This window comes from Magnolia sinica, chromosome 19, assembly GCF_029962835.1.
Source record: "Magnolia sinica isolate HGM2019 chromosome 19, MsV1, whole genome shotgun sequence".
In the NCBI taxonomy this organism is placed as follows: Eukaryota; Viridiplantae; Streptophyta; class Magnoliopsida; order Magnoliales; family Magnoliaceae; genus Magnolia; species Magnolia sinica.
Genome location: NC_080591.1, coordinates 13804581 through 13826804, shown reverse-complemented (window position 1 = coordinate 13826804; position 22224 = coordinate 13804581). Strand labels below are relative to the sequence as shown.

The 22224-nt window shown below is 40.3% G+C and overlaps 1 protein-coding gene and 1 long non-coding RNA gene across 3 annotated transcripts; both read left to right on the top strand.

The window, feature by feature from the left end:
- Window positions 1-1066: 1066 nt before the first annotated feature.
- LOC131235572 (RNA demethylase ALKBH9B-like) lies at window positions 1067-15731 on the top strand. Of its 2 annotated transcripts, XM_058232778.1 has the most exons (6): window positions 1067-1354; window positions 6907-7431; window positions 8675-8760; window positions 8844-9154; window positions 12344-12415; window positions 12966-13423. In XM_058232778.1, the coding sequence occupies exons 1-6, from the start codon at window positions 1099-1101 to the stop codon at window positions 13228-13230; spliced, it is 1515 nt and encodes a 504-aa protein (XP_058088761.1). In that variant the 5' UTR covers window positions 1067-1098; the 3' UTR covers window positions 13231-13423. The 2 variants fall into 2 exon arrangements, with proteins under 2 accessions (XP_058088761.1, XP_058088762.1); XM_058232779.1 differs by lacking the exons at window positions 12344-12415; window positions 12966-13423 and adding an exon at window positions 15503-15731.
- On the top strand, window positions 9162-12263 carry LOC131235574 (uncharacterized). Its single transcript, XR_009166218.1, has 2 exons — window positions 9162-10254; window positions 11648-12263. It is a non-coding gene; the product is annotated as an uncharacterized LOC131235574 (long non-coding RNA).
- Window positions 15732-22224: the final 6493 nt, after the last annotated feature.

Below are 22224 nucleotides of genomic sequence, written 5' to 3'. Positions count from 1 at the left end.
CGTGTACCCTGTCTGAGATGGATCTACCAGACGACTGTCGAGCCCATCTCGGGCCCAACGGCCTTTGGGCCCGATTGATATATGAACCTAATCTAGCATGTGCCTAATTTACATGGAATCTAGTGCGATCTACCAAGACCAGCCACACGTGCCACGTTGGCATGCATGTAGAATATCCGTTCCATGTATCAGTTGGCGCCCACCATGCTGATCATTTCCAAAAGTTCGGGCTAGCAGGCCACTAATATAGAGATGGATGGTCTTAAAAACCTAGCAATTTCTTTTTAGGCCGTCTGTTACTATCTTACATTTGACTCCCTAGCTAAAGAGCCTGACTTTTCCGTCTGACTGTGGGTTCAACCTGATATATGGCTCGGATCTTTAACACGTATGCAAGGTTGGCCCGTGTGGCTGCCTCTGGGACTACCATACCTCTCTTACGTAGGTTTCTAATCCAAATGGTTTTGCATGGCTAGGATACACGTGAAGGCTCAACTACCGTACACATGGTATCTAGCACAACTCTGTAAGATATAGGTGTCTCACATGTGCCTTAGCTACACGACTCCGCTGCATCTGAATATCTGGCGCTGTAAACCTATGTGGGGCCTACTGTTATGTTTGTGAGAAATCCACCCGTCCATCCGTTTTGTAAGATCGTTTTAGTACATGATACCAGAAGTGATCAGGATCCAAGATTCAAGTGGGCCGTACTAAAGGAAAAGGTGGGTAGGGAAATTACTACCGTTGAAACCTGCATCGGGTCTACAGTGATGTTTACATACCATCCATACCGTTCATAACGTCATTCGTATTAGTACTGGTACGAACTGAAGACACAAAAATAGTAGCATGATTCAAAACTTCCGTGGCCCTACGAATATTTCAACTGTGAAAGTACGATCCTCACGTTTTCGGCCCACTTGAATATTGGATCCGGATAATTTTTGGCCTTAAATCCTAAAATGAGCTCACAAAACGTATGGACGGATTGGATTTCTCACCAACATCACGGTGGATCCCACCTAGGTTCCCAGCGCAGAACTTCCTGCGAAAGGCTTCCGCGTCATTTCCGAGTTCTATAAATAGTAAGCCACGATGTGTTTTGGACAGAAAACCACGCTCTTTGTTGCTTTTCGGCGGTCAGAATCGGGAAGCTTTTCGTACTCAAATCTAACCCGTCGATTTGAAGAGATGAGCAGAAAGACGCTGTTGAACGGCAGTAAGGAGGAGATGGGGAAGAAGGAGATCGCAGCTATTTTACTTTCCGATTGGATGCCGTACCTGTGCGAAGGGATGTGTGGAAGATGCAGTGATAGTTTGCAGATTCGTCTTCAAAATCTCGCTTCTTCTGGTAAGGATTCTAGTTTTCTTCTATTTCAGATAATTGGAATTGATGGTCAGGATCTATTGTTTTCTTCGATTTCGTTTTTTAGTGGTAGATTAGATATTAGGTTATTACTATTATTATTATTATTATTATTATTATTATTATTATTATTATATTCAATAGTTTGAAGGGTAATATTGGAAACCAAAATTATGAACGCAACCAGTCGTTGTTTATCGGTGCTCGGGGTTTCCGGTGAAAGGCGGCCTGAATGGTTGGGCCCACAGGATCCGATGGTCTACACGATCTTGGGAGTCCAGTGGTCTGCCTAACCTCCACGGGAGCAGAGAGGTCTGATCACTTCTCTGATTCTATGATTAAGATGTCCAACGTCTAGTGTTACGGTTAGGGTTTGGTGGAGGTATAATGACAATCTCATTCTCTTTGATATTATCATCAAAATATAGTTGAAAGTAAAATATTTTAAAAATATTATTTTAAATTGGTACATTATTTCAGAATTTAAATATACAAGTATAAGATGAATTCCTTCAACTTTCAGATAATTACTGCATTAGAACCGCAATAATTTCACAATAAAATCGCGGAAAATAAAAATCTATTATTATCACGATAATCTCATATTACCAATTTCCTGCAAAAAATATTGTGAGATTTAAAAATCTCAACGATATTTGTCACAGTGGGTGGAAGGAATTGATATTTGCACCTGCATCTTTTGTTGGGCCACACTTGCGTCAAAGCCCCATCATTACGATTTTACAACCACCAAACCAAACACGGGAATCGTCAATCAAATGCAATATTTTTCGGAGATTGGAAAAGGAATTTGTAGTCATTGCAATTTTGCATTGCATTATAGTGGAAATCTCAAATCCAAACATGCACATCAGTGTATGGATATGAGGATTTGACATTGAAGTATGGATTTGAGGATTTGAGATTGAAGTAATGGTTAAGTGTCATCATTACCATTTTACCATGAGAAACCAAATACAGGAGATTGTCAATCAAATGCAATGTTCTCTACTAGAGACTGGTAAAGGAATTTGTAATCGTTGCACTTTTACGGTACATTACCAAGGTAATTGCAATCCAAACAGGTGCTAATGTATTTCACGGTCATTTCCGGCGATCAGTTCATGGACAATCAATCTCCCTAACCATTAATCAAAAGGTTTGAATATCCAATCAAAATGGTTTTTAACAGAGACAAGCCATTGAAATCTTTAAACAATACTTAAGAAGTTGAATATATAATATATTAAATTTTCATAGTGAGTAAAGATGATGTCATAATTATAGGTAAAGAGAAGTTAATTGGGAACATTAAATGGACAAGTTAGCTTACTTGGACAATTGTGGTGAACTTGATTGCTATGATACCTGTGGATTACAAGTAATGGTTAACGACAAGTAGCCTTGAGTGGAATGGAACATGGAAGAGGTAATGTGATAGTAGGATGGAGATTATTTGGAGATTTAATGAAGAAAATGGGTGAAGAATGAATAGGGATGACAGAGATGAGTTCGGACGTGTATTTGGACACAAGGGAGAGAGACGACAGAGATGAATTCAGACATAAGGGAATTGACCGTGAAATGCATGAAATTGACCGTGAAGTGAAGGGAATTGATAGTGAAATGAATTGAACTAACCGTAAAGTGAAGGAAATTGACCGTGAAATGAATTGAATTGACCATGAAGTGAAGGGAATCACCAGAATTGACCGTGAAATGCATGAAATTGACCGTGAAGCGAAGGGAATTGACCGTGAAATGAATTGAATTGACCATGAAGTGAAGGGAATTGACCGTGAAATGAATTGAATTGACCGTGAAGTGAAGGGGAATCGCCGGAATTGACCGTGAAATACATGGAATTGACACTGAAATGAAGGAAATTGATCGTGAAGTGAATGAAATTGACTGTGAAGTGATTGAAATTGATCGCGAAGTTAAAGAAATTGACTGTGAACTGATTGAAATTGACCGCGAAGTGAATGAAATTAACCGCGAAGTGAATGAAATTGACGGCGAACTGATTGAAATTGACCGCGAAGTGAATGAAATGAATGAAATTGACCGCGAACTGATTGAAATTGATCGCGAAGTGAATAAAATGGATTTTCGACCATCAACCTAATGGAATCTTGGAAAATAACCAAGTTGGTTGGCTAAAGTAGCTTCTCTTACCCCAAAATCATATATGGTACGTCAAATAACTAATTTTGGTTTAGAAGATATTCTTGTTAAATGAATAAAGAAAGAAATGAAAAAAAAAAAAAGGAGAGAATTTTTTTTTTATATGCTTATATATACATGTATATATAAATATGTAGCAGAGAAAAATGTACGTAGAATAAAGTTCTCCATGTAAAAAAAATGTACAGACCACCGCGGCACTACGGTCATGACTACGGTTGTAATCCATAACCACTGACCCGATTGACCTCAACTGGTAGGCTTCTTTTTTTTCTTTTTTTTTTTCCTATTGTAATCCCTACCGCTTTTTATGGGTCCAATTATGAGATATGTGTTATATTCAAACCATCCATCTATTTGGTGAACTCGTATTAAGGCTTGAGACAAAAAATAAGATAGATCTAACTATCAAGTGGACCACACTGTAAAAGGCAATTGAGGATTAAACCACTACCATTGAAACTCTTTCAGGGGTCATAAAAGTTTTGGATCATTATGAAATTTGTTTTTCCTCTTCATCCAGGTCTTTGTGACCTTATGAATAGATTAGATGGAAAATAAATGTTATGGTGGGCCTTACAAAATTTTTAACAATGAATGTTAATTTTCCCGTGGCTCTTTGTAGTGTGGTCCAGTCGATCTTTGGGTATGATTTTTTTTTTTTTTGGATAATGCTCCGAAATGATCTCCGGATGAACGTTGTGGATATAATAACTACGTAACTGTGGGGCCATGTAACTTTGATCTCTTTTGAACCGGTCCTACAACTCGGGGTTCGAGGAGCGTCAGCACTAGTCTTCGAGCACCTGGCGATCCGCTTCCGGAAGAAAAGGCAGGAGCATTTTCGACCTGATAAATGTTGTCCATACAGCTGGGGCTTATTCTCGGGAGGCAAAAGCAAGTGGGCTTTAAAAGGTTGGTGGGCCATACATGGGTCATACAGTAGGAAATTTCTCCAATCTGCTTCCCGTTATTAGTGGGTTCCTCGCGAGTTACCGCACACAGGAAATGTTACAAGTGGATTACCTGTGAGTTACCGGACACGGATTTCCTGCAAAAGCCTTCCGCGGAAGTTCCTGCACTGATATGCTACGTGGGGTCCACCATAATGTTTATGTAAAATCCAGCCCTTCCATCCGTTTTTTCAAATAATTTTAAGATACTAGACAACAAATCAGACGGATATAATACTCAAGTGGGCCGCACAAAAGGAAAAAATGGAGATTCAGTGATCACCGTCTAAACATTTGTATGGCCACAAAAGATTATTATGAGGCTAACAGTTTTGTGTTTTCACTTCATCCCAGTGGGAAAGAACTTATAAAAAGTTTGGATGGCATATAAACATTTAAGAAGGAGCCCAGGAAGGTTTCAACGGTGGAAAACTCTTTCTCTAGTTTTCCATTTCGCATGGTCTTATTGAGTATTTTATCCAACTGATTTTTGTTCTAGTATCTTAAAACGATCTGATAAAACGGATGAACGGGGTGGATTTCTCAAAAACATTATGGTGGGCCCACTTAGCATTCCAGCACGGGAACTTCCTACGAAATGCTTTCGCGCCTTTCGTAGTAAATACGCATCACAACCCAAATCCGCATCGGAAGTTCTTCTATAAATAGCAGCCCACGAAGTGGTTTGGATACAAAATCACGGTTTCTGTAGCTTTTCGGTGGTGAGAATCAGGAAGCTTTTCGTACTCTTAAGTCTCGTCTGTCGATTTGAAAAGATGTGTGGGAAGACGCTAATGAACGGGAGGAAGGAGGAGATGGGGAAGAAGGAGATTGCAGCTATATTACTGTCCGATTGGATGCCGTTCCTGTGCGAAGGGATGTGTGGAAGATGCAGTGATAGTTTGCAGACTCGTCTGCAAAACCTCGCTTCTTCTGGTATGAATTCTAGTCTTATTCTATTTCAGATAATTGGAATTGATGGTCAGGATCTATTGTTCTCTTTGTTTTCGTTTTTTAGTGATAGATTAGATATTAGGTTTTTTTTTTTTTTTTTGAAAATATGTGATAGTTCGAAGGGTAATATTGGAAACCAAAATTATGAATGCATTAGCGCACAACCAGTCGTAGTTTATTGGTGCTCGGGGTTTTCGGTGAAAGGCGGCCTGAATGGTTGGGCCCACAGGATCTAACGGTCTACACGATGTTGGGAGTCCAGTGCTCTGCCGAAGCTCTACAGGAGCAGAGAGGTCAGATCACCCATCTGATTCTATGGTTGAGATGTCCATCATCTAGTGTTAGGGTTAGGGTTTGGTGGAAGTATAATGACAATCTATTCACTTTGATATTATCAGGAAAATATAGTTGAAAGTAAAATATTAAAAATATATATATTTTTTAAATTGATAAATTATTTCAGAATTTAAATATACAAGTATAAGATAAATTCCTTCAACTTTCAGATACTTACTGCATTAGAAGTACAATAATTTCGCAATAAAATCACGGAAAATTAAAATCTATTGTTATCACGATAATCTCATATTACCAATTTCCTGCAAAAAATATTGTGAGATTTAAAAATCTCAATGATATTGTCACGGTTGGTGGAAGGAATTGATATTTGCACCCGCATCTTTTGTTGCGCAGACCCCTTTTGTACTCTTGGTGCTAGTACGAACAATGAAAACATATTCCACGTGTCAGTGTAGAATGTTTGTACAAGGTCCAAGTCGGTCAACAGGTGGGCCCACTTTGTTTGTGTCTCGATCCAAAATCTTGACGATAGATGTTGGCCACACTTACATGGAGGAGTAATAATGGCGTTTGTTCGTTCGTTAGGAGGCTGGTTGGATTGCAAATTACTGTAGTAATGTAATGTAAAAGCCCCATCATTACAATTTTACCACCGCCAAACCAAACATAGGAATCGTCAATCAAATACAATGTTTACAGGAGATGGGTAAAGGAATTTGTAGTCATTGCAATTTTTCATTGCATTACTGTGGAAATCTCAAATCCAAACGTGCACATCAGTGTATGGATATAAGGATTTGACATTGAAGTATGGATTTGAGGACTTGAGATTGCATTACGATTTTACCAACATGGCCCATTTGTGGGATATCTGAACCATGCATAATGTGGGCCCTTACCATGCGGATGACCTGGTGCAGAAATCAGGCCTGTCAACTTATGAGGCAGGCCAAGCGCGAATGTTGGGTTTGCTGACTTTTGTAAAGTTTCTTTAGACCATCTATTATTTTTTTTTAGGGGACACCCAAGTCATGCATAATATCTCTCAATTGGTTTTGATTAAATAATTGTTTGGTTTTATCTGAATTTTGCTGAATCTGAATTGGCATTAACCAATCCTATTTTACCTTTGATTTGTCATAGGAAAAATCAATGAACTGGAATTATCAAATGATAATGCTGAGAGTTCAGCAGATTTTTGTTCCGTAGACTCGGACTGGTCTTCTCCTGATAAAAGATCCATTTCATCAACTAATGGTTATAAGGTGAACTCCCAAGGAAGCTCAACAAGAACTCCAAATTCTGACTTGTCTACAAGGTGGAGGCATACCCGCAATTTCTCACCTGCTGCAAGCAGCCAATATTCGGTTTCTGAACAATATCTTGGAGATGATTTCAGTGAGGGATCATCAGCAGACAGTCGATTAGCTCATGATTTGGAAGTGCAAAATGGATCCAGTTTGACAAGAGAAGAGAGGGAACAGATTCGTTTTTCACTAGTTGAAAGGAAAAAGGATTTTATTTTCATTGAGAGGATAAATGGGAAGCCAGTTAACACTCTGCAGGGGCTTGAGCTTCACACCCGCGTTTTTAGCGAAGTTGAACAAAAGAAGATTGTCAATTATGTTTACAACCTTCAGCAGATGGGGCGGGAGGGGCAGCTTCGAGGTACATATGGTTTCGCTGCTTATTCTCGAATAGTTTGTTCGTTATTTATGGGTCTTTTCGGAAATTACTCACATGGATCTGCAGTTTGTTTTCTCTTCTTTACATCTCATTTCGTCATATTCAAAGGGATGTTTTTAGATATTGTGTTGAGTTTGAATGAAAGCTTACATGTATGTTTGAGGATATAAGCAAATGTGTCTAGTATCAACCACATACTGAAATGGTAGTTTGTGTGTGCTTGAATGTAAGATTGTTGAAACTAGAAATTGGCAAGGTTTGGGCATCTATCATTCATTTCTGGTACGTGCATTAAGGCAAGCTGTTTCGTTAGCCAAACTTTACTGAGCTTACCTCGCTTCTACATGCAGCCACATAACATTTGTGTGTGACGTTGGACCATGATCAGCTGGGCCCTAGTGTTTTGATGTTCTGACCCAGCTAATTGGGGCCAACGTGTGGAAGTGGTGGTAGGTTTAAGACTTCAAATGTTTGTGCGCACAGTCAACGTACGCCTGGAGCATTTCTGATGAGTGCACCAGCATGAATTTTAGGCCAGATCATCTTCACATTGGGCCCACCCCCGGATGTATGTTCAAATATCTATACACATGGGAGGATGCCAGCCATATTTGGAGAGGTGTCAATGGGCTTACAGAATCCACAATTACTAGAACTGCTGAAACATTTTACTATTGCTGGAATGTAACTGAAGATCTTATCACCATATGCATTCGAAGAACTACTCTCTCTCTCTCTCTCTCTCTCAAACTTTAGAACACCCTTATGAATAGCTTAGCTGTTGCTAAATGGAATATTAGACCTCATGACTGTCAACATACTGATGGTTTAAAATGTGAATTCTCTCTCTTCTGTTGCTTGTTCATTTCTTTTTCTGTAGAATTCTTGCAGGGAGGGGAAGAGAAATGAGAGGCCACAGATTGTTTGAATCCAAATTTTCAATAGTGTTTTTTTTTTTTTTTTTTTGTTTTTTGTAACACTATTATAGCATAATTATTAAATGCCAAGTTGCACATCTAAAGTCTCATCTAAGTGAGTCTTCGGTTGGTTTTTAAACTGTGCTGCTAACTTGCTCCTTGTGCTGCCTTGAATTTTAGGAGATGCAAAATATTTTGATGTCTTATTAAGCTACAATAGAATATTCATACATTCCTCCTAGAGTTTTAGATCTTACTATCTGATTGATCTAAACAGATGGTCTCATTTTTATTTTTATTTTCCGCAGTGCGCACATATTCAGAACCAAGGAAATGGATGCGCGGTAAAGGACGTGTAACTATTCAGTTCGGCTGCTGTTACAACTATGCAGTGGTAAGTCTACAATTGGTCATTACAAGTCGCAAAATTCATACTTCATCTGTAACCGTTTGCTGATTCCGTAATCTAATTGGCAGGATAAAAATGGGAATCCCCCAGGCATTATTCGAGATGAAGATGTGGATCCTATTCCGCCCTTGTTCAAAATGATCATCAAGAGATTGGTCAGGTGGCATGTCCTCCCTCCCACATGTGTTCCCAACAGCTGCATCGTCAACATCTACGATGAAGGAGACTGCATCCCTCCTCATATTGACCACCATGATTTCGTCCGGCCTTTCTGCACTGTCTCATTCTTGACCCAGTGCAATATACTGTTTGGTTCTAACCTGAAAATAGCAGGTCCCGGAGAATTCTCAGGTCCTGTTTCGATACCTCTGCCTGTCGGGTATGCATTCGCACCTCTTCCCCTGAAATATACCATACTTCATGAGAATGTAATGATTGAAAATGGGAATGTGTTTCTAACATGACTTATCATGGCTTCCTTTTATGTTGGCTTTTTTCCCTTTCTTTGTAATGAATCTTGGCCTTTCTTCACTGCTTTGCTGTCAGTACATCTCATCTTCTTTTTTCTTCTCAAGCCTAAAAGGAGAGACTTTGATACTTGGTAGGGTGTGATGGATGATGCACAGGCAAGTAGAAATTACTAGTGAGTTGCATACATGGATTACAAGCAGTTCAAATCAAACTGTCCAAATTATGAGTCCTAGGTAAGATGTATCATAGCCCAAAAATTACTCTTATTTGATAACCTGACTATCAGATTGGTGGACAATTGTTGGACGGTTCAAAATGAAAAATATACAAGTCCTATTTCAACAAAATATCCACAAATCAGATGTCATGTTAGGATTGTTCCTCGAATCTGATTTTGGGACTTTTACCTAGTGACTGAATTCCACAATGTAGTTGGATTAGTTTGAGTTGATGTGCAATTTCTGAGTGCTTGCATATCAAGTGTGAGGCGCAGCCGGAGTATCAAATAACTCCCCAAAGATCTTGTTTTTCATCACCACTGTTGATTATTTAATAATTAAACTTAAATGTTTGTAATCATCATGTTGCTTGGTGACTTTTGTTCAAATTATTTTTAATTTTTTATTAGAGCATTGATAGAGAGTTCCATGCATGGGAGTGTGTCCCTATCATTCTTTTAAGCAAAGTGCCATATAAATGGATGATGCCGAGACAAACCTCTGGTGCACAGCACAGGGCGTGGGCCACTTTTCTATCAAACCTTTTGTTGATTATTCAGCAAACTAGACTTCTATCTTGTTATTGCTGTTGGCTTCTCATTTACATTCTGGGCTTTTGATCTTGTGACATCGGTCATTTTTTACATTGCCTCTGTTATGGTTGCAATAGAGTTTGTGACTTACAGTAGTCTGATGTGTGAATCTGGCTTGGGGTTAATGGGTCGAGTTATTATGATAGAGGCGCACTCCAGTGGTATCAATACCACTTCAATCTCATGGTGGTACCAGTGTTTTAAATAGCGGTAGCGTGTTGCGTAGCGTTCAACCCTCCGTAGCGTGTAGCGAAATAGCGTAGCGTGTAGCGTAAGCTACACAATACTTCTATTTTTTAATTTTTTAATATATATATATGATAAATATTAAATAGTAAGAAGTTGATGGATAGGGTCTTATTATTTTTAAGTTAATACATGTCTCGTGTACAATTTTTTAAGGGCCCGAATTAGGCGGGACTCGGATTGTGAAGTGTAGCACACAAGTGTCAAAGTTTTTTGGGCCCCACCATGATAAATGTGTTATATCCACACCGTCCATCCATTTTGCCAAATAATTTTAGGGCATGAGCCCAAAAATGAGGCAAATCCAAAGCTCAGGTGGATCGCACCATAAGAAACAACAATAATTAAACGTCCACCATTAAAAATTTATTGGGGGCTACAAAAGTTTTAGATCAAGCTGACATGTGTGTTTTCCCGTCATCCATGCCAATGTGACCCAATTAACAGGTTAGATGGAAAATAAACATTACAACGGACCGTGTAACAAAATAGTGCAAGTGCACTGTTCAACGTGCACCGCAGAACACAATAATAATAATAATAATAAGTGCGTGGCTGTGAAACAGCCACGCAGTCTATTCCGAAAATGAAAAAGAAGAGAGAGGGGGAAACCGAAAGAAAAGAGAGAGAGAGAGAGAGAGAGAGAGAGAGAGAGAGAGAGAGAGAGAGGAAGAATCCCAGCTGTGGTCGCAACCGCAGCAGTTCGAGAAGAAGAGGAAGAGGAAGAAGAAGAAGAAGGAGAAGAAGGAAGAGGAGAAGAAGAAAAAAGAAAAAAAAGAAAAAGGAAGGAGCGTACCTATTTCTGTCTCAAGATGAGATTGAATCAATGAAAACTGCAAATGTTGGTTTGCCTCTGGAAGCAGTTTTTCAAACTCAAGATTGAAAAGTGGGGAGAGGAGCAATGTCAACAGCGTCGGTTTGCACCTGACAGCAGATTTTCGACGTCAACATTGAAGGGTGGGGAGAGGAGCAGCGTCGGCAGCGTCGGATTGGCCCTGTGAGAGAATTTTTGGTCTCCAAATGGAAGGGTGGGGACAGCAGCTGCATCGGCTGCGTCGGCTGCTTCGGTTTGGGGGTGGAAGCCTTTCGAATTAGGGTTTTTCTTTTTTTAACTTAAGTTTGGCTTGTGGTATGAGTTCACCACAGTTTCCTGCACTGAAAAAAAAAAAAAAAAAAATACCAAACAGGTAGCGCATGCTACCTGCGCTACACGCTACGTATCCGTAGCGTACGCTACGACCCCTGTAGCGCATGCTACAGGGGAAAAACGCTATTTGTAACGCTACGTAGCGAAATCGCTACGCTACGCTACGGGCGCTACTGAAAACACTGGGTGGTACCCAGGCAGATATGGGCTGCATGGTTTATGTATCACATCAAACCCATCCATCGAATGTGCCCCTCAGCCTCAGGTCACATTCAAGGCCTGAAAAGCAGCTCAATCCAAAACTCTGGTGGGCACAGAGCACAGGGAACAGGGTGGGAGTGGATGCCCGCCCTTGATTCTCAATGGGGTCCAGCTGAGTTGCAGAACATCCTGATTTTTGTCTTGAACCTTCATCCTGGGCAGATGAAATGTCTGGACAGCATGCTACTAACATGTTGGCTGCCCACACAAATCAAGGGTGTGTCCCCTCCCAACTTGTCCCCTCTGCTGTGGCCCACCTGAGATTTCATTTGGGCTGATTTTTGGGCCCTGAATGTAACATAAAACAAAATCTGATGGACGGGTTGGATGTCATAAATACATCACATGGGCCCTACTTCTTGCCAGTACAACCGTGGCTTACGGTGGTACCAGTACCATCAGAGCTCACCCCATCATAAAATATTTGGTCTGTAAGTTAATACAGTATGTTCAGCTTTGAGTTTGTCTGAGTGTGTTGCCAATGGTGTAGTGATCCAAAATGTGGGTACTCTGGATGTCCTACACGCCAAAAACCCATCGGTCATTTTTATTTTTTTTTTTAAATCCTGAATTTTGTCTATTATACATTTAGATTTCATACTTATAATCATCCTCGTCATTTTTTCTTGCAGATCAGTGCTCATCTTAAGCGGGAATGGTGCAGACGTCGCTAAACACTGCGTGCCGGCTGTCCCTAGCAAGAGGTATTTCTTTTTAATGGTCCTTATTGTGCACAGTGTACAATCATAGTTGGTGCACACATTTATCCCACCGTCCACATATTCCAAAAGTGGATTCTCCATCCCAAAATACATTGGGATTCATGCCAACCATCTTTGGATGGTGGGAGATTGGCCTGCTCTAACTCCCTATGCAAACTGTGACCATAGTTTAAAAACCCGAAAAACATGACTCCACCTGATGTTCAGCTCAACCCAATCTAGTTCCAAGTAATGCATAACATGAGAAAGCATCAACATTAGATATATGACATACCTCTCTGGTTAAAGTCATTGCCTCCCTTGGTTGAGGTCTCGCAGAGGCATGTTAATTTGACTCAACAAGTCTTTCCAAGTCCAGCCGATTCGGGCCCACTCCAGAGTTTTTCCCAGTAACTCAGCTCGAAGTCTAGCTGAGTTGAGTTGACTCAGACAAGTTTTGAGTTGTGTCAGTGGGTTCTAGAACTATGACTAAAAAGTTCCATATTATGAAAGCCTTTCTTGCTTAACCATCTTCTCTTTTACTTGATTACAGGATTTCAATAACTTTTAGAAAGATGGACGATAGCAAGCTTCCATACAGGTTTAGGCCCGACCCTGAGTTGCAAGGCCTTCAGCCTCTTGTGCCTACGACTGTCAACAAGTCACTTAATCAGCAAGTGGCCCAAATTTCACCGCCCCAGCATCGCAGCAATCAACGGCCCAGCAATGATACAAGCATTAGCCTTGGGCAAGATGATTTTCCCCCACTTGGCGCATTGAGTCTTGGGAGCAAGACGAGGGCCAAACAGGAGCGATGAAAGCATTAAGTGTTATTGTTGTTTGTTACGGCTGGAAGCCTTTTTTTGTCTTTTTTTTGCTTTTTTTCTTTTTCTATTCTGGTTTAAGTTTTAATGAGATTTTGGGTAGTGTTATTCTGTAGAGTTGTCATGTATACTAACACATTCATTATTCAATTTTGCTGATATATTTCAGTCTATTATGATTGATGGATGTCTCCTTGTGTTTTGCACTCCACGATCATGATCGAACTGTGATGGGCCACTCAAGTCCCTCGCCAATGATTTGGTGGGCCAGCCCAAAAGTCCATCAGGCGGGGTGAGACTTGGGAGGGGGCTTCATTTTCTCCTTTTGCATGTGAAATTTGTCTTTTGGTGGCTTATCTCTTAGGCTGCATTTGAAAGTACTTATATTGCTATTTGCTTGAAATGCGATTAGGTAAGTTGGAATTGGTGATATATCAAGTTGTAGAAAATAGCTTTGTTTAATACTCAATTAGCCCAACGCAACGGTCCAATATTCACTGTGGGGTAGTACACTGTATCGCCAAACTGCAGTGATTATCAGTTATTCAAATTGTGTATTGGCGAACCGTAGTGTCAAGTTTTCTAGGCAGAAACAAGGATTCTGTAGTAATAGAAAGAAAAATAAATAGATTATTAAATGTGCAAGGACTTTATTAAATGCGCATGGACTGGGGATCACCGATGTTAAATGTGGATCATTGATAATAAGTGTGGATCACCAAGTGGATCATTGATAATAAGTGTGGATCATCATTAGTCACTGTGTATCAAAGATCCATAGATCATATTGGGGAACCTCATATAATATCAGTGATCCACAATCCTTATCGGTGACCGCAAAACTCTCTACCATACATACACAATCCATACAAACATAACATTTTCCTCCCTTCCACAAACTTTAACCATTCAAGCATGAAAAAGACTAGAAAGGAGATAACCGCACCCTTCTCCTTTCAAAAACTATCACTATTGATAGCCACCAACAATTTAAAAAGAAAAGAAAAAAAAATGCACAAAAAATTACATTTAGGCGCCATAGCTTCTAGAGAATGTGACCGTATAGCTTTTAAAAATAATAATAATAATGATAAATAAAAAATTCCACCCAAAACTTCCCGGGGGCTGTGGAGATTGGCTGAAGTTTGTCGCTGTCGCTGGGAGTGGGTTGTCCGTCTGTATAACTCTACCAATCGTCGATGGTGATTCAACTCTTTGCCGTGGTCCCCTACTGTCGTGTGGTCTATTACACTGAAGAGAGAGAGAGAGAGAGAGAGAGAGAGGGCCACAATGGCATTTCCCTGCCCAAGATCTTCACCTATTGAACCAATCCCACGTCTTATGTAGGGCCCATTGGCTTGTCTCAGAACAAATCCAAGCCATCCATATGAAATGGGTTTTAATTTCATGTTATACGTCGAAGTTTGAGTGCAGAATTAATGATAGGTGGACCACACTGGTGGAAACAGTCCAAAATTGGCGCTCAGTACTCATATAGTTGTGGGCCACAAATAGCTTCGTTTTTTTTTGAAATGACCCTATTATGAATTCATGGCTGTCAGATTAAAGTAAATGGATCAAATCGGCTGATGACGTGGCCCCAATCATCCATTTACTCAGGCCTATGCCCCTATTTTCAAGAGTCTCTCTCAACTTTCGCTACACGCTAGCATTATCATTCATTTGTCTTAAGGCCACAAAATCCGCCCTTCTAGATGCTACATTAAGATTGTACATGAAACGATCGATGATATTTGGGAAAGTTGTTCACTTAGTTTTGATTCGATTGTAGTATAATGATGTGTACCAATTTAATGCATCACCTTTCAAATTATTTTTTAATTTTTTACTAGAGGATTGATAGAGATTTCCATGCATGGGAGTGTGTCCTATCATTCTTTTAAGCACAGTGCCATACAAATGGATGATGCTGGGACAAGCCTCTGGTGCACAACACAAGGCGCTTTTCTATCAAACCTTTTGTTGATTATGTAGCGAGCTAGACTTCTATTTTGTTCTTTCTGTTGGCTTCTCATTTACGTACTGGAATTTTGATCTTGTGACATCGGTTGTTTTTTACATTGCCTCTGTTATATAGTTGCAATAGAGTTTGTGACTTACGGTAGTCTGATGTGTGAATCTGGCTTGGGGTCATTGCCTTCGGTCATATTGATGAGAGTTTTTCTTTTCTCTTATTTTTCTGAATTTTGTCTATTATACATTCAGATTTCATACTTAATAATCATCCTTGTCTTTGTTCTTGCAGATCAGTGCTCATTTTAAACGGGAAAGGTGCAGACGTCGCTAAACACTGCGTGCCGGCTGTCCCCGGCAAGAGGTATTTCTTTTCAATGGTCCATATTGTGGAGTGTACAATCATAGCTAGCTGGTGCACACCATTCACCCACCGTCCACATATTCCAAAAGTGAATGCCTTCACGCCAACTATCTTTGGAAGGTGGGAGATTGGCCTGCTCTAATTCTCATGCCATAGATTAAAAACCTGAAAAACTCGACTCCACTTGATGTTCAGCTCAATCCAATTTAGTTCCAAGTAATATATAACATGAGAAAGAATCAACATTACATTTATGACATACCTCTCTTGTTAAAGTCATTGCCTCCCTTGGTTGAGGCCTCGCGAAGTCATGTCAATTCAACCCAACAAGTCTCTCCAAGTCCAGCCGATTCAGGGCCAGTACTGAGTTTTTCCTATTGAGATGTGGAGCCACATCTGGAGGCCGCTCGACCAATCAAGTGCCCTACTCGACTGGTCGAGTGGCCCACTCGATCAGTCGAGGACTGGCTCGAGTCAAAGTCCAGCGAGCAGCAGTTTTTGGGTTTCAAGGTGCTCGACTGGTCGACGTCCCTCCTCGACCAGTTGAGGGGTCCGCTTGACCAGTCGAGTTTACGCAGATTCGTTTTCTGATTTTACATGGACTGTGGATTTTTGAGTCAGTTTTCGTAAGGTTACGAAAGGGAAGTTACCTAAACTATAAATATGAGTCCTTAGGGCTTTTTTAAGTATTATGAGAGTTATTCCAAGGTGTGGGCAAAAGATTTTCTCTGTATTTCTAAGGGAGAGATTAGTGTATTGTCTTGTAATCTTTGTTTTTTTTCATAGTGGAAGTTTTCATCCGTGGTTTTTTACCCTTGTTGAGGTTTTTCCACGTATATCTTATCTTGTGGTTTGTTTGGAATGCTTTGATTCTTTTTCTAATTTATATTTCTTCTTGTTTATTGTTTGTGGGTGAGATCGGAGATTGGATCTTGGTTCACAGCGTTGTTAGCGTGCTGCGCAACAACTGGTATCAGAGATTTTGGATTAGTTCTATTGGGAGCGATGATGGAAGAAGAGAAGACTAGAATTGAGAAATTTGATGGTTCAAACTTTGCCTTCTAGAAGATACAGATGGAGAATTATTTGTATCAGAAGGACCTCTATATTCCTCTAGGAGGAAAAGAGAAGAAATCAGAAAAAATGACAGATGATGAATGGTTTTTATTGAATCGGAAGGCTTTAGGAACGATCCAACTCTCTTTGTCTAAGAGTGTCGCCTTCAATATATCCAATATGAAAACCACAAAAGAATTAATGGAAGCCCTAGCCGCCATATATGAAAAACCCTCAACGTCTAACAAGGTTCATCTTATGAAATAACTATTCAACATGAAAATGTCAGATGGTGGGAGCGTGGCTGAACATTTAAACGAGTTCAATACAGTCACGAGCCAGTTGGAATCCGTTGGCATTATTTCTGAGGATGAGATCAAGGCGTTATTGATCTTGTCCAGTTTGCAAGACAGTTGGGATGGTTTGGTGATTGTTGTGAGCAATTCTTCGGGGTCGACAAAGCTGAAATTTGATGATGTGGCCGATCTAATTCTCAACGAAGAATCTAGAAAAAAGGCATCAGGAGTTTTAGGGAATTCAGGGAATGCTCTAAACGTTAAAGAAAGAGGAAGATCGCTGAACAAAGGAGGCAATAAACACGGACGTTCCAAGTCGAGGAAGAAGTCCAAGGGACCGAAAGACAAAGACGGGTATTGGCATTGCGAGAAGAAGGGACACATGAAACGTGATTGTAGGGCGCTCAAGAAACAAGAAGGAAGCTCTCAAGGCGGGAATGATTCAGTGAATCTATCTGAGGAGAGTGACACAGAGACGTTGATCTTGTCTCTTGATGTGAGGAATGAGTCTTGGGTTATAGACTCGGGTGCCTCGTTTCATGCCACTTCATGTAAGGAAGTTCTGTGTGATTATGTATCAGGTGACTTTGGGAGAGTCTACCTGGATGATGATGAGCCGTGCAGTATTGTTGGAAAGGGAGACGTTCATATAAATCAGAAAGACGGAACGACTTTGAAACTGAAGGATGTCAGACATGTACCGAGTTTGAAACGTAACTTGATCTCAATAGGGCAGTTGACCAATACCGGTTATGTGACGACATTCACCAGTGATTCCTGAAAAATCATAAAAGGTGTCTTGGTGATATCTCAAGGCAAGAAGAAAGGTATCTTGTACGTGACTTCAGGATCGTATAGTTCACTCATAGTCGCATTAACTGGAGTGAATGGGCAGTTATGGCATCAGAGGTTCGGACATATGAGTGAGAAGGAGATGAAAGTGTTATTGTCAAAAAGAAAGCTACTAGTGCTGAAGTCTATCGACTTGGAATTCTACGAGGACTGCGTGTATGACAAGCAAAAGAGGGTAAGCTTCAAAAAGACAGGGCGCGCTTCAAAGACGCATCTGTTGGAGCTTGTACACACTGATGTGTGAGGACCGGCACAGGTATTATCTCTTGGTGGCTTATGTTATTTTGTTTTCTTTATTGATGATGCTAGTAGAAAACTGTGGATCTATTTCTTAAAGTATAAATCTGATGTATTTGATGTATTTAAGAAGTGGAAAGTAATGGTAGAAAATGAGACAAGTAAAACAGTAAAATCTCTCAGATTTGATAATGGGGGAGAGTACTATGATAAGATATTTGAGGAGTATTGTGTAGCAAATGGAATCAAACATCAGAAAACGATTCTAGGGATATTGCAACAGAATGGTGTGACTGAGCGCATTAACAGGACCATCCTTAAGCGCCAGGAGCATGAGGTTACATGCAGGTTACCCAAGACCTTTTGGGTAGATGCTGTGAATACTGCCGCATATCTCATCAATAGAAGTCCCTCAGCACCATTAGGTAGTGGGCTACCAGAAGAAACGTGGACTGAAAAAGAAGTGAACCTTGCACATCTCAGAGTGTTCGATTGCACTTCATATGTTTACATTGATGCAAAGCACAGAAACAAGTTGGATGCGAAGTCTAGAAGATGCACGTTTATAGGCTATAAGCAGCATGATTTTGGCTACAGGTTTTAGGATGCGGAAAACAGGAAAATCATCAAAAGCAAAGACGTAGTCTTCAATGAAAAAGTGATACATAAGGACAGTGTGAAGGACAATAAGGCCGGGGAGAAAGAATTCGTAGAGTTGGAAGAGTTACTGGACACGGGTGTTACAGCACCACAGGATGATCATGTACAGGAGCATTATGAGGCAGAGCCACATATACCGGTTGTGAGGAGGTCTACTCGAGAGAAGAGACCCACGGTCCAATACTCACCCTCCTTACATTATCTACTTCTGACAGATAATGGTGAACCAGAGTATTTTGAAGAGGCATTACAGTCGGATATACGGGTTAAGTGGGAGCAGGCCATGGATGATGAGATGGACTCTCTTGAGTCTAATCGTACATGGGAGCTAGTCACTCTACCCAAGGATAAGAAAGCTCTTCATAACACGTGGTTTACAAACTAAAGGAGGAACACAATGGTCCGAAACGGTACAAGGCTAGATTGGTTGTGAAAGAGTTTCAACAAAAGACAGGTATCGATTTCATTGAAATATTTTCACCCTGTGGTAAAAATGTCTACGATTCGCATGGTCTTGAGTATAGTGGCTACAGAGGACTTACATCTAGAGCAGCTAGATGTTAAGTGTAATACCCTGGTTCCTAAAATCCGAGGATAGTCGCTCCTCACTGAGAACCCGAGTACTACGTTATAAAATGGACTAACATACGTTTAAATAGCAGCAAATTCCATAACATGGAGTAAGGTAACAGTGCATAAACTAAGGATATCAAGACTAACAACAAGATAGCTTAATACATGTAAATGAGAGCAAAATAAAATCCCACAATAGGGAAAATATTTTATTACAATTCAAACAAGATACAAAATCTGAAATATGAAAGCAAGTAAATTCTAAATTATCAGTCGAGCTCCAACGGCTCAACTGCAATAGCATAAAGGCTCTGAAATATGAAATAAAGGGGAATTGACCGTGAAATGCATTGAATTGACCGTGAAGTAAAGGGAATTGACCGTGAAACGCATGGAATTGTCCGTGAAGTGAAGGGGAATTGCCGTAATTGACCATGAAATGAAACGGAATCGCTGGAATTTACTGTGAAATGCATGGAAATGACCATGAAGTGAAGGGAATTAACCGTGAAATGCATGGAAATGACCGTGAAGTGAAGGGAATTAACCATAAAATGCATGGAAATGACCGTGAAATGAAACGGAATCCCCGAAATTGACCGTGAAATGCATGGTAATGACCGTGAAGTGAAGCGAATTGACCGTGAAATGCATGGAAATGACCGTGAAGTGAAGGGAATTGACCGTGAAATGCATAGAAATGACCATGAAATGAAACGAGATCGCGGGAAATGACCGTGAAATGCATGGAAATGACCGTGAAGTGAAGGGAATTGACCATGAAATGCATGGAAATGACCATCAAATGAAATGGAATCCCTGGAATTGACCGTGAAATGCATTGTAATGACCGTGAAATGCATGGAAATGACCATGAAATGAAACAGAACCCCCGGAATTGACCGTGAAATGCATGGTAATGACCGTGAAGTGAAGCGAATTGACCATGAAACGCATGGAAATGACCGTGAAGTGAAGGGAATTGATCGTGAAATGCATGGAAATGACCGTGAAATGAAACAGGATCCCCGGAATTAACCGTGAAATGCATGGAAATGACCGTGAAGTGGAGCGAATTGACCGTGAAATGCATGGAAATGACCGTGAAGTGAAGGGAAATGACTGTGAAATGCATGGAAATGACCGTGAAATGAAACGGAATCCCCAGAATTGATCGTGAAATGCATGGTAATGACCATGAAGTGAAGCGAATTGACCGTGAAATGCATGGAAATGACCGTGAAGTGAAGGGAATTAATCATGAAATGCATGGAAATGACCGTGAAATGAAACAGAATCGTCGAAATTGACCGTGAAATGCATGGAAATGATCTTGAAGTGAAAGGAATTGACCGTGAAATGCATGGAAATGACTGTGAAGTGAAGGAAATTGACTATGAAATGCATGGAAATGACCGTGAAGTGAAGGGAATTGATCGTGAAATGCATGGAAATGAACGTGAAATGAAATGGAATCGCCGGAATTGACCGTGAAATGCATGGAAATGACCGTGAAGTGAAGGGAATTGACCGTGAAATGCATGGAAATGACCGTGAAATGAAACGAAATCCCCGGAATTGACCATGAAATGCATGGAAATGACCGTGAAGTGAAGGGAATTGACCGTGAAATGCATGGAAATGACTGTGAAGTGAAGCGAATTGACCATGAAATGCATGGAAATGACCATGAAGTGAAGGAAATTGACTGTGAAATGCATGGAAATGACCGTGAAGTGAAGGGAATTGACCGTGAAATGCATGGAAATGACCATGAAATGAAACAGAATCCCCGGAATTGACCGTGAAATGCATGGTAATGACCGTGGAGTGAAGCGAATTGACCATGAAATGCATGGAAATGACCATGAAGTGAAGGGAATTGACCGTGAAATGCATGGAAATGACCGTGAAATGAAACGGAATCATTGGAATTGACCGTGAAATGCATGGAAATGACCGTGAAGTGAAGGGAATTGACCGTGAAATGAAACGGAATCCCTGGAATTGACTGTGAAATGCATGGTTATGACCGTGAAGTGAAGCGAATTGACTATGAAATGCATGGAAATGACTGTGAAGTGAAGGGAATTGACCATGAAATGCATGGAAATGACCGTGAAATGAAACGGAATCCCCCGAAATTGACCGTGAAATGCATGGAAATGACCATGAAGTGAAGCGAATTGACCGTGAAATGCATGGAAATGACCGTGAAGTGAAGGGAATCAACCGTGAAATGCATGGAAATGACCGTGAAATGAAACAGAATCCCCGAAATTGACCGTGAAATGCATGGTAATGACCGTGGAGTGAAGCGAATTGACTGTGAAATGCATGGAAATGACCATGAAGTGAAGGGAATTAACCGTGAAATGCATGAAAATGACCATGAAATGAAACAAAATCGCCGGAATTGACCGTGAAATGCATCGAATTGACCGTGAAGTGAAGGGAATTGATCGTGAAATGCATGGAATTGACCATGAAGTGAAGGGTAATCACCGAAATTGACTGTGAAATGCATGGAAATGACCGTGAAGTAAAGGGAATTGATCGTGAAATGAATGGAATTGACCGTGAAGTGAAGGGAATTGATCGCAAAATGCATGGAATTCACCGTGAAGTTAATAGAATTGACTGTGAAATGAATTGAGTTGACCGCGAAGTGAATGAAATGGATTTTTGACCATCGACCTGATGGAATCTTGGAAAATGACCTGGTTGGTTGGCTAAAGTAGCTTCTCCTACCCCAAAATCATATGTGGCACATTAAGTAACTAATTTTGGTTTAGAAGATATTCTTGTTAAATGAATAAAGAAAGAAATGAAAAAAAGAGAATTTTTTTAATATGCTTATATATACATATTTATATAAATATGTATTAGAGAAAAATGTAGGTAGAATAAAGTTTTCCATGTAAAAAATAAATAAATAAATAAATAAAAGAGAAAAAAGTGCATAGCACTACGGTT